This window comes from Typopeltis vanoorti, chromosome 20 (assembly GCF_054136105.1).
Source record: "Typopeltis vanoorti isolate ZY-2024b chromosome 20, IOZ_Tvanoo_1.0, whole genome shotgun sequence".
Classification (NCBI taxonomy): Eukaryota; Metazoa; Arthropoda; class Arachnida; order Uropygi; family Thelyphonidae; genus Typopeltis; species Typopeltis vanoorti.
The window spans coordinates 94,737,615-94,751,781 of NC_143568.1; the positions used below are offsets into that span (position 1 = coordinate 94,737,615).

At 34.3% G+C, this 14,167-nt stretch overlaps 1 protein-coding gene across 4 annotated transcripts in view; it reads left to right on the plus strand.

Moving 5' to 3' along the window:
- The window catches only part of LOC150095677 (syntaxin-like), a 280,662-nt gene that overhangs the window by 66,080 nt on the left and 200,415 nt on the right, over positions 1 to 14,167 (plus strand). For all 4 annotated transcript variants that reach the window (XM_090410061.1, XM_090410062.1, XM_090410060.1 and 1 more), the window contains exon 3: positions 67 to 166. In XM_090410061.1, the coding sequence (XP_090266187.1) occupies positions 67 to 166 (100 nt within the window). The remainder of the gene's footprint in view (positions 1 to 66; positions 167 to 14,167) is intronic.

Below are 14,167 nucleotides of genomic sequence, written 5' to 3' on the forward strand. Positions count from 1 at the left end.
TAAAACATGATTAAAAAGAAATTATAATAGTTTTGCTAAATCTGATAAGTCCCCTTTTTGGTATAGGTGGAAGATATTTCCAATGATATTAAAAAGATAGAGAATGATACTGCTGAAGTAATCAAGATTCAGAGTGAAGTACTAAATTCTGGAGAAGTTGAAGATAGTAAGATATTTACATATGCAAGCAGCTTAATTCATTTTTCAATTTTCATTACTATGATAACTTAGTTTTTGTTGTGCCTCTTATTATTTGATATAATTTTACTTCATTAGCCATCATAACCCTGAAGTCAGAGTTATGATGGCTCAGAAATTCAGAAAGTTTTGTTTCATTCCCTTCCAGCTCATATTAGTTGTCAGCATTTTGTGACTAGAATTATCATAAAAAAAAAAACTATAATAGAATAGAATAGCAGCCCTAATTTTTATTCTACTATAATAGTAGAATGAAAACTAGGACTGCAAAAATGGGAGCAACAGAGTCCAAGCTGTTATAGAATGATAAGAGTATTAGAAATAGAGGGATGGATTTTTGACCATGATCAAATTAGTTGTCCTCCCAAATTATTGCTGTCAGTAAGATATGGTTCGTTCAAAATGATAAAATATTTTTTAAAAGGTAGAAAATAAAAAAAAAAAAGGTGGTGGATATTATGGATGATCACAGAAGAGTTGTATCCTCTCCATTTAAATGGAATGGGAAGGAAACAGTAGTGATATCAGGTTTCACATAGAGGCGAACATAAATTGTGGATATTTATTGGGGTGTTACCATAAGGTTTTCAGATAAAGGAAATTGGTCAGTGATGGGCAGGAGATAATAAAATTGTTTATTTGATCCTTCTATTACTTTATTTATGGAAGGATTAAAAGCAGAAAACTTCTTATGAAACTAAGGAGAATAAACCCATTGAGTTTTAAGGGTCAAGTACTTATATTGATGCCATCTCTACCACAAATACATGTAGAGATGACATCAAGTTGGTCATATTGTGATGAGAGAGTCATGACAATGCTACCATTTGCTGAAGCGTGATCATATAATTTTGACAAAGAAGATCGCTAGGCAGGTGTAAGCTTCATTAAAGAGAAAAGAAGTCTATAACAGAGCAGAAGATTGTTGTCACTTGATGGGGAAGGTAATGAGTAGTTCCTGGAACTTATTCAAGATTAGTTAGTGATGGCAATGTCAGACTTCATCTCTAAAGGAAGGTGATAGCAGAGTGGGAACGAAATGCATAAATCATGAAATTATGCAGAATCTTCAGAGAAAGAGTATGTTATAGAGAAGATACAAAGGGTGAGCATGAGAAGTAAAAGCACCTTGCTAAGAAGGTAATAATAAATGTAATGAGAAGGAGAAATTAGCACAAGAAAGGTGATTGACTGATGCAGAATCCCAAATCTTAGAAAATTCTATATTTATTCAGCTGGTAGTAGAAGAAAAAGTGAGTATGGATGACTGACCTGAGTTATTGGATATAGTAGTAGCTAAATAAGTAGGAACCTTTACACAGACATTCACAGGAAATGTAGGGAAAATGTCCAGTGAATATGTTGGCAGGTCATGAAAGTAAATTGTATGGAATTTAATTTTTTTTTTAATTTTTTTAATATCAGCCCTACAGAGATTTCAGAACCTATATCAAGTTAGTGCTATCAGTTGACAAAAAAACTTGATATTAATAACACCATGGGACTGGATGGATATATCGGCATGTACAGTTTGTTAAGGGAATATGCGAGGTTGCTAATAGTTTCCATGATATGGTTTGTTCAGCAGGACACACAAATAGTCCCAGATAAGTGGAAAGATTGCAAAATTGTGCCATTTATTTATTTATTTATTCGTATGGGATCCCCCCCCCCTCCCTTTCTCCTCCCATATGAATGTGGGATTAAGTATATATATCTTATGACTGTAGGTCTGTATGTGTGTTCAAAGGTTTACTTCTTCTGAGGGACGAAAAACCTGAGTTTCCAGGTGAAAAAACCCTCTACCTCTATTACTAACTCACCTTTACTTGAAAGAGACCAGATAAAGGTCCCTCGTGTCCTAGATGGGATTCGAACCCAGGTCTTTCCAACTAAAGGACTTTATCTATATCATATGAATTACAGAGGCTCTATTATGCCATCGAATAAAGAAAAATCCAAGTTTGGTCAGTGATGTCAAACTATAGGCCAGTTTGTGAATCAGGTGTTGTTGTAAAGGTGTTATAGAAACTGGTTAGAGAGATAGACTGCAACTTGGATTGGAGAATAATTTTTCCAAAGAGTAGCATGGGTTTTTAAGAGAGAGACCTTGATTCATGGTTACATTTTATAATAGGTTAACAAGTTAATTTTACATAAGAGATGCTTATAGGTGATTTTTTTTCTAGATTTTTGTCAAAGCATTGGATATTATCCTGCTTGATAAACTGTTCATTGAAGTTGAATGTATAGTCAGTTGGTTTGCTTGAATACAGGGATGGTTGGCTAATAAAACCAGAGAATTATATATTCGGGGAGTGGTATCTTGAGAGAGAAGGATTGCAAGCAGTGTGCCACAGGGTTCTGTTTTAGAGTTGCTGTCATTTAATTTATACATGAACAAAAAAACTACATTGCAATATCACACCTTGGCTTATGCACATTTAGCATTACAGTGTTCAACAACCACTCAGGTAATGCATTTCTCTCATTCACCACTCTTAGTGGGAAAAAAAAATGCTACATCTGATGTTCAAAGTTTGCAAAAATGTTTTCATATAATGCTAAATTGGGACATCAGGAAGCTCTGATATGATTTTGTTACAAAAGAATTTGAATAGGTTGGTGCTTTGGGCAAATGAATATTAGATGAACTTGCCAATGATAATGCATATTGCAAATGAAAACAAATTGAGATGAATATATTGTATTGGAGGAACTTTGCTTCAAGAGGTGAAGGCATAAAAGATCTAGGATTGGTGGATAGGATACTAAAGTTCAGTGGAAATGTTTCCAAATTTGTAAACGTTACCAGAAAAATTTTGGAAAATGCACAGAACTAGATTTGGGTTTCTGTGCACAGATCTGGTCACCTGGATAATAAGGAAACCTTAAAGAGAGAGAGAGAGAAAGAGATAAGTGACTGTCTTAGAACTGTAGAATGTTGAATATGATTACAAATTGAGAGAATATGCTGTAAAGATATTCTCTCAATTATAAAAATCTAAAGATAGGGGTAATATTATCCAGCATGGGAGTTGGTGAGAGGAGTCTGTTATACAAGATATAGGAAAATAAGAGTAATAGGTAGTTAAAAACAAACAAAACAGATTTAGCATTTTTTTTTTTTCACTAAAAGTGGTGAATGAGAGAAATGCATTACCTGAGTGGTTGTTGAACACTGTAATGTTAAATGTGCATAAGCCAAGGTGTGATATTGCAGTGTAGTCTGTAGAGTGGGGACACGGGTGTGATATTGCAGTGTAGTCTGTTATTTTGTCATCCACTTGGCCAGTTGGGCCAAGTGGATGACAAAATAACAGATCAAATATGCAATGCTATTCTATTGATCTACTACCCAGTAAATTTAAATAATTTTTTTTCAGAAATGAGTTAAAAGAACGGTATAAACATAAAATTTGAAAATTCTCGCTTATAATTTATTTTATTTTTATTGTGTAGAATTACAAAATTGTATAGAAATTATATTGAAATTTTACATTACAAAAAATGAGTCAGCTAGTTAATAAATATTTTTGTTTATATCATAATGACAATATTAATTTTTGGTCGTGAAAGTTATGCAATGTAGAGCCAAAGCATGAATGAATTATTTGTGGATGGCACATTTTTACTTTTTCCCCCTCTTTTTTGCTCAAAATTTTGTTATTTGAGCTAGAAAGGATGGAGGTCCTGTTTAGTATTGTTTACTACCTAATAAGACTCTTGAAACATACACAAAATTATTTTATATCTTCTTCTTCTTCCTAATATGGAATTTAGGCCATGTGGCCTGTTCTGGTCTCATGCCATCGTTTTCTTGGTCTTCCGATTCTTCTTTTTCCACTTATTTTGTATCTGTATAATATTTTTGGTAGTCTGCTGTTGTCTATTCGATTTAAATGTTCTAGCCATTTTTGTTTATACTGTCTTATGTAGTAATTAATTGGTTTTATTTTCAGGGATTGTAAGATTTCTTCATTTGTTTTGTGGTCCCACTTGGTATATCCAGCTGTTTTTCTGAGGAACTTCATTTCTGCTGTTTGAATTCGTTTTTCATCTTTCTTTTTCATGGTCCATGTTTCGCTTCCGTATAGTAGAGTTGGTTTTGACAAGACATTATATAGTCTGATTCTAGTGTGTTTTTGTACCAGGGATGGCTTAAATATATTATTTATTATGCCATTTACTTTGACAAAGTTTGATATTTTAGTGTCTATGTCTTTTTCTTCTTTGTATGATAGATCACATCCCAAGTATCTAAAAGTGTTTACTTGTTCTAGTATTTTATTATATATCACTATTTTACTTCTTATTGGGTTTTCTCCTTTGAATGCCATTAGTTTTGTTTTTTCTTTGGATATTGTCATATTATATTGCTTTGAGATATCATTTAATGATTTTAATGATCTTTGTAAGTCATCTTCTGATGTAGCTAATACTATTTGATCATCTGCAAATAGTAGTGTATCTATCTTCATTTGCAGGGTCATATGTATACCAAATGGGTTATGCTGTTTCCAGATTGTTAATATTTCATTTATATATCTATAAATTTATTATCTATTTATTTAGACACAGTTTTTAGTGAAGACTGCAAGTTAAATCTGGAAATAGACAATAGAATAAGCAGAGCTGGTATGGTGGGTAGCTAGCTGAATAAATTTATAATGATTTAGTCAAAACACAAAACTAATAGTATACAAGACATTGTTCAAACCAGTTTTAAGCTATGGATCTGAGAGTTGGGTTTAGAAATGAAGCACATTATCCAAGACTTGAGATCACAGACCAATGGCAGAATCATATTAAAAATGAAGATATGGCCACTTATAGAATAGATGATGAAAGGTTAGAAAAACTGGTATTTGATGCCAAAATGACAGGAAAGAGACCCAGAAGAAGATCAAGGTCTAGATGGATTGATTCAATCCAGTGGCATACCTACGGGAGTTTGGAAGGGGCAGCCCACCCTGGGCAGCACTTTGAACCTTACCCTATATGTTGCTTTGACTTTTTATAGTATTTTTGGTATGTATTGAGAGAGGCAGCAAACTCAGGGACCTCCCCAGGTGGCAAAAGCTATGGTAACGCCACTGATTCAATGATAAGTGCCCTTAGAAGCACAAATTGTTAATTATGACAATATTGAAGTGCTGACAAGTAATAGACTAATTCGGAAGAAAATTGTGGATTGGAGGTTAATAATAATGTAAACTTAATCATGTAGTGTTGTGATAGTATTGACAATATTGAAGTGCTGACAAGTAATAGACTAATTCGGAGGAAAATGGTGGATTGGAGGTTAATAATAATGTAAAGTTAATCATGTGTTGTGATAGTATCCTGAACACTCCTTGAAGGTAGATATCAGGAAATTGGTGATGATGATAATTATGTATATGGATATTCATCATCATGCTTTTCAAGGATTTAGGCCTAGAGTGGCCTCTTCTGGCCTTCAAAGTCGTTGAATCTCTTTAGAGCATGTCGTGGTTTTCTTTTTCTTTATACACTATTCCTCTCACATTCCAGTTTGTTATATGTATTATATTTTGTCATTTCCATTTTTGTTTAACCTTTTCCATTCCAGGGTAATTTTCCATAGATTCATTTCGAGTAGCTTTCTCTGTTGGCTTAAAAGTAGATTAATTCTCCATGTGAGGTTACTATCCTGACAGTGGATAGTTCAGCAGTAGGGCTGCTGTCATAAAGCTTTTGATATTCAGTATTGATATTCATCTATATATAAATTTAGCTGGATCTATAAAATCAGCAAGAAGTATGAACTTTCCTATAAAAAAAGAGTTAAGTATGGCGATGCCATTGCACTTAAATTATTTATGGCAGACCTAGAAGAAATTTTAAAATCTAGAATGGAAAAATAGAGGAATTATAGTAAATGGAAAAGAATTAGATCACATATGATTTGCTGATGACACTGTTCTTTTAGGACAACTCTTTAATCACAACACCTGGCACTTTGATTGGCCTATAATTTAAAGCTTAAATCTTATTACCTCCCTAATGAAGTGATACAGCTATACTTTTCTTCCATTTCTTTGGAACTTTTCCCACTGTAAGACCCATATTAAGCAAGTATATCAAGGCAGGTATTAGCTCCCTGGCACATTTCCTCAAGGTAAGCGGTAGCATATCATTGAGTCACACAGCTTTATTAACATCAAGTTTACCCAATTTCTTATGTACCTCCTGATCATTCACAGTCACTCTCTCCTCCTGTCTTTTACTCAAATGCTGCATGATGTGACATTCACAAGGATGAAATACCTTTATAACATGCTCGTTTAATATCTGAATTATATCCTCTACACTGGTTATTGTTTTACCATTTTCACCAGTATTTCAAAAGAACTCCCTAGGTTTTTTTTTCCTCACTTCATTAGCTAACTGCTGCTCATATTGCACTTTTACTACCCTTACCAAGTGAGTCACCTTCCTTGCCTGTTCTTTGTAATCCTCATGCAACTGATTATTACCACTCATCTTATGCTGCTGCCTCCATAATGTCTTTTTCCCTATTTTATGCTTAATTTTTTTATTCATTAATTTCACCCCTACCTTATTTAACCTTCTCACCCTTCGACTGCATTTTGGCATTGTTTCTATTGGATAGTTCTTGAATAGCACCAAAGCAGCATTGAACTCCTTTCTCCTGAACTTCTCATTTCATGATACAGCTGCCAGATGTTTCCTGAGTTTTTCCCAGCTTTGTAGTTACACATATACACGAGGACTAAGGGATCTTGTGATCAAATCCAAGATCCCTTAGTCCTCGTGTATCCTCTGTTACATACTGCCTAAGGAAGTCGTCTCTCAGAATCTCAAGAAATTCATTTTCTTTGCCTCTGGATGCTGCCCTTGTCATCTCAGGCTATATTACCAGAATCAAAATCATCCAATGACCACAATGATCACCCTTTTCCTATTTGTTTGGCTAATTTTCTTATACATTTCATTGTCACTGCCTTCACATTACTAGGTATATAGCAACATTCAACTAAGTATTGCATTCTATCCAATTCCCAGTTGGATAGAATCAGTGGTGAGCTATGGAAATTTTAACAAAGGGCTCGCATCGTCGAGCAAAAAAAAAAGAAAAAAAAAGAGAGGCCTAACTTAGCCCTTATAATACTTATATGGCAACTTTGTAGAGCTTCTGCCAGATATGATAATTCCTGTAAGATATCAATCATTAATGCTAGATTTTTTAAAAATTCCAAATTGAGAATTTAAAAATTCTCAATTTGGTCAGTTTAAAAAGCCCTTATATTTATCGTTCGATGCAAAATGCTTTCATAAATTTGGGTAATTTCTCCACAAAGCAAGAGCCGTTTGTAAACTGCAAGCTGCCTATCGTGGTCCAAACACATGGCCGATCTTTAAAATTTCGATACCAAGGTCTTTTGCAATTGTATTTAATTCTCGTTGATTTTTTGTGATTGATGATAAAAAGCATATAATTTATCCATAAATATTTCAAAATTATTTATTTCTTTAATGTTTTTTAAAGATGTTTTTTAAAGATGTGTCTAATGCTAAGTGTAAACGATGAGCGCAATGCCAAATCACAACGTTGGGAAATTTTTCTGGAAGTTTGATTGCAACACCTGATTTGTTTCCTAACATTACACTAGCTCCATCAGAACAAAATGCAATGAGATGATTTTTTATATAGTTATTAGAAAATCCATATGAATTTAAAGTAACAATTATAGTAGCATGTATACATTCCACAGTGGTATTTTCTAGTTCTACAAGATTATTAAACAAGATGCACAAGGGGCTCGCAAATTTGAGAAAAATTTAACAAAGGGCCCCCCCACTAGTCCCTTATAGCTCACCACTGGATAGAATGCAACCCGTTGCATTTCTACCCTGCATCGGCATAACTCCGTTTCTATCATCAACTCCTTTTCTATCTTTACAAAAAACACCATACACCTTCCATTTCTGTTGCTGTCCTCATCCAGCTATGTCTCATTTATTCCAACAATGTTCGGCATAGTATGACTTGTGCTTGCATCATTAAACTTGCATCATTAAACTCTTAATCAGTTAACCAATTATTCCAACAGTTTTTGGTTGAACGAACTCAGTCAAGCAATAATTTCATTCCACTTATTTCAGATATGGCTAGCATTTTTATACGAACATAAAAATTCATTTCTGTGTGTGTGTGTGTGTAACAAGTTCCACTGATATCACTTTAGAATGACTTCTTCCTGCCTTCACCCAGCCATTCCTGTCTCTCATTGTCCATCCTGGAACCCTCTCCAGATCCAAATGTTCTACTCCCCATTCCAGGCCATCTCATTCCTCTCTTGTTTACTCACACATCCACTTCTTCTTCCAGCATCAACCTTTTTCATGCTATATCCCCATGTCCACCCTATCTATCTATCTATCTATCTCAATGGCTTTAATAGGCCTTTAAGGCCCACAACCCTCCAAGCATGCTTGAATTTTGTAACCGAAATATGAGGATAGATTGTCACCCCTATGCCTCGAAGTACCTCTGGCTGTATCCCTGTGTGTGTTCATGGGGCCAGTTTGTCTGCTTGCAGGATGAAAAACGCCAGATAAACTGGCAGGAAAAACCCTGCTGTCCATGCCCAAGACCGGCTAACTTGGCTATGGCTGATGAAGATCCTTCAGCTCCTCACGTCATCGATAGGAATCGAACCTAGGACACTCCTTTCCCAGTCATATGGTTGCGAAGCGCAAAGCCACTAGGCTAACCATGCGGCCCTGTGTCCACCCTGACTTCCCAAACTTCCTTTTCTTACTATTGTTTTCTCATTCTCCTTACTCCTGTTACTCACTTCTCCATTCCTAAGCACTGCTTCAATCTCTCCTTTCTTACTCATCTACTCTTCCACCTTGCTTCTTACTTGCTCAGGTCCATTCTCAGAAGTCATTACTCTTCCTTCTAGCAGCAACATGACTTCTATCCATGATTTTTGCTCTCGGTCGGTGTAAAAGTAATTACTAAAAGAAAGAGCCATAAGGCTTCATTTTAATTATGTAATATTACTTAGGCAAAGTTGATACTAGATCCAACGTGCAAAGCCGAATGTTTGTAGAAACTATTCAAGTTTTATAAGTTGACCTGAGAACTTACAAGGATACAATCCTCGGCATCCCTGAGTTGCATTAGCTTGCACTACTTAAAAGACATGGGTGCTTCCTAGAATTCACTTATGAAAAATACATTTCTCTGACATTTCAATTTCCTTAGTACTGAACAAGAGTTTTTGCTCGCTTAAGGTTTCTGCCTGGTCTCTGAAGAGAACCAACCACTTCGAAACAGCTGTCAGGTCAGTGAAACCTTAAAAAATGCATTAATAAAAAGGTAAATATATGGATGCTTCAGCAGCATCTATGTCTTTTAAATAGCACAACTAAGGCAACTCTGGGATGCTGAGAATTGTATTCTTGTAAGTTCTCAGGTCAACTTACAAAACTATCAGAGTTTCTACAAACATTTGGCTTTGAAATAATGTTGAATCTAGTATCCACTTTGCCTATGTAATTTTACATTGCCATTCTTTCTTTTAGTAAATAAAATTTTTATACATATAAGTATAATAATATACAGATGATAAAAACATCTAAATAAACAAAGTTTTATAGTAGAACTACATTAAACTACATTAAAGATGTGTTTAATGTAGTTCTACTATAAAACGTTTTCCATATACGTGGTAAATAACTTTCATCATGAAGTTCTACTATCATGCATACATATTGGACTGAAGTGGCTACTGCCGTGTTTGTTCTTCAGTTTCTGTCCTCCCATTCTCAATCTGCATTGTGGCTAATACCCTTCACGGACATGATCAACACACCCTATTTGAATAAGTCAGTATTTCCTCCGTTTCAAGGTACAGTAGTAGAGCAGTCCTGAAGGATGCTGCTACATAGTAAACTAGACTGAACCTGATTGTTCATTCTGGTATATCTGATGAGGCAGGCTAGATTTATTTATTATTATCATTATTATTAAGACATATCTCCAGGGAGTCAAGGACTCATTGAGGGAGGCCACATACTATCCACATCAAATGTACTACCTGTTCTTGAATTCATACACAACATCTAATGGCAATCAATTCCAATCATGCACTACTCAATAAGAGAAAAATCTAGCTCTCACTTTATTCGTGTTGGCGTTCATTCTCAATTTCCAAGGATGCCATCTTGCACTTTTCCTACTCTCCATAAAATGAAAAATTCCAGTGCTACTGATATTCTGTGTAACCCTTTCATAAGTTTGTAAGTCTCAATAATATCACTCCTCTTTCTCCTGTTTACATGTGTCTACAGTCTACAAATTCTTAATCTGTCTTCATATTAATCAGTATTCTATAATCTTGATATCATTTTTAACACTCTCTTTTGCACTCTCTCTCTACTATATCGTAATCCCATGGAAACCAGGATATACTCCCTACATAATAGTTCAAGTGAAATCTTATTGCCTTTTAATGAGACAAAATGAATTCCTTATCATTACATGACAATGTTCATTTCAGAATTCCAATTATTGTCTGAGTTGTATTTGCAATCTTTACTCTATGGTCACTGAACTTCACCTTCCGATCTACTAAAACTCCAAAGTCTCTACCTCATCTGTTTCTTCTAGCATAATCCCACCAATATAAAATGACATTGAATATTTAATCACTGTGTGTAGAGGCTTAAGTGCTGTGAGGACATCATGTTGGAGGCTTAATGGATTGTTTACAGCACTCAGAAAGGATTAAAACAGAATTTAATACTTCCTATATTTTGTCTCAGTCACTGAGACATCTTCAGGGATTACAAAAAATCTAATGTAACATCTACACAAATACCACACAATACTAAGCCCAACCACATGATGACTCTAAAGTCCTATGTAGGTGGAGCACTCTCTAATGGCTGTTGTAGGTGGCCTGGAATGTAAGGTGGAATCTCTGATGATAAGTGTTTCCCCAATCTTAGGAAGCTTAATGCAACTGTATTTATTAAGATTTGGTTGATTTCTGAGAGCTGTTGCTGATTCTAAAAATAGCCTCTCTTTCTTGAATTTGCTGTGGTGGAGCATGGTGGTTTTTTCCATGAGATCCTGTGGGTTGTATCCAAGACATGGTCAGCCAGGCCTAACTGACCATAGTCGTGGTTGCAGATGTATGACTTGTGTTCCTCCAGAAGGATAGTTGCTGATCTGTCTGTCTGTCCAAAGTATGCCAGCTTGCATACTTTGGACATACTTGCAGGAACAGAATACTGTTCCTGCAAGTATGTCCTATAACTTTGCTAATATTTCCTATTTTAATATTTCCTACTTGGACATATTTTGCTAATATATCCAAGTATGTCCTATAATTTTGCTAATATTTCCTTTCCTGTGTACACAGTACACAGGAAAGGATATATTAGCAAAACAAGTGTTCTCTGACAGGAAAAAGCAGGAAAAAGACCCAGAGGAAGATCAAGATATAGGTGAATTGAATACAGTAAAAAGGGCTTCAAAAGATAGAAATATAAGATCTGATAATGTTGGAGTCTTGACAGGTAACAGATTGATTTGGAGGAAAATTGTAGATAGGAAGTTAGTAATGATGTAAGTTTTTCATGTAGTACTATCATATTCTGTACATCCCTTGAGGGATGCATATCAGGAATTTAATGACGATGATGTTGTCTGATTCTGATAGCCAGTTGTCGCTAATGCCTACAATCTGAGGTCCCAACATATTGACTGAGGCAACAGACTCTATCCCTTTGTTTCTGATACTCCTAGCATTCATGTAGAGACATAATAAATTATCTCCCCCCCTTTATATATATATATATATATATATATATATATATATATATATATATATATATATATATATATATATATATATTAGGTAAATATATATATATATATATTAGGTAAATATTGCAGAATAGCATGTAAAAAAACTTGGTCAGTCCCAGTAATGATTTATTGATTATTAGCAATAGCATTTGATTGAAAATACAGTACATCATCATTGCAGAACAAAACAAGCAATTTAAAGAGAACAGAATACTAGGTAAATATGAAAATTGGTTAACCAATAATAGCAAATATGTTGTGGGCTAGAAAGATATCAAAAGATAATTGATCATTTTTGATATTTACTAAGGATGAGAATCACTCACTTTCAGCAATTAGAAGCAGTCATTCTGATTTAAATTCAGGCAGTGTAATAAGGAACTTTCTTTTATATTTAAAATTGTTTCTGTGAAGTATATAGGTGTTATTCAAATGGATGCTGTTTTTGTTCTCAGTGCAATATGGTGCAACATGACTTATAAGGTTTCAACTACTATATGTGTGCTTGATATTCATTGATTTTTTTTTTCCTCACTGAAAAAAAAAATCACTGAACATCAGCAATATGAATGTAATTTAGAATACTTTAATATTCTAAATTACATTCATAATTTTATTGTAATTTAGAATATTAAAAGAATATTCTAAATTACAATAGTTTTTCTTTCATAGTTGGCAAAAGATTAGAAAATACATATGTTATGTGAAATTCTTCAAGATTCTGCCAATAGATTCCGAGATGCCTAAAATATATGGGATTAGGAACTCAGTATATCTTTGGGTGTAGGATACTTGCAGAATATAACTGCTTTGCAAGTAGGATAAAGCTTGTTTCTCTAGAATGAAAAATCATCATTAAAACTTCACAGGCCACTACATACAGTAAGATTCAGCACATCATCCATTTAAAAAAATAGGCACCTTCAAATCTTTGCTTAACAGAGTATGTATTATCTTCTCCAATTCTCAAGTTTTTCAACAAGAACTGAGCACCATCTTGGACTCTTACAAGCCCATTGCCAAAAACCCTGAACCTGTATTTCAAGTCCCTATCCCATACATTGCAGGCACCTCTGAGATGATTGCTAAGATCCTAAAAGCTACAATTTAGTTCCTACATTTTTCACTATCAACAAAATTTTCTCTTGACTACATCCACAAAAGATAAACAGCCCCCCCCCCCCTGTTGTTTTCCAAGTTCATTGCGAGTGCCCTGCTTGTGCTTTGGACAAATGAAATGTTCTGTTGAAAAACAACTACAGAACACCAATCTTACGTTAACAACAATAAATGTGAAAAACCTGGCCTTGTTCAGCATGGAGTGGACATTGACCATGATATTCTATGGTCCAATACTTTCCTTTTGCATTGGTGCAGGTTTAGGTTTGAGCAGTTATTTAAAGAGAGTGCTGAAACACTACTGTACCACTCAAATTTAAATTAGAATGACTATCTCTCTCCAGTACCATGATTTGAGGAGTCTCATTCTCATAAATGGCAAGCAGTAGTGTATTTCCCCCCTTACCATTTTAATTATTATTTTTATTTTACTTTATTTCTTTTTAAATTTAATATAATATAATGCTGTGTCATTTCATTATCTAATTAAATTTAGTTGTATTTGACATCACTTAATTTTAAATTTGGGCCTTAACTATAATCTTATTTTATTAAGATTACAATTAACCACTCACTAGGTGGCATCCTCAGTATGTGGCTCAGCTCTGTAAATTGGATTAATATTCTTTGTTCTAGCTTTTTCTTGTGATTGTGCTGATGCACTGATGATGATCAGTTAGTTTAAGGTTGAAATATTTGCATTAAATTACTATATTCTTGTGAATTCTATATTCTTGTATGTTTATTACACACATGTTAGTGTGTAATAAACATTATTAGGCCACAATTGTCATTAGAAATTCTTAAAATTCATCATTAAAATTCTTGTATTATGTAATCTGCTCTAATCACCTTCTCTATACAGCATGGTCATTGTTCCATAATCATTTCTCATGCTGGCTATACAGTTATAATATTGCAATTATATTATAATATTATGCAAGTAAGGGAGGTAAAAAGCAGCTGCATGAAGAG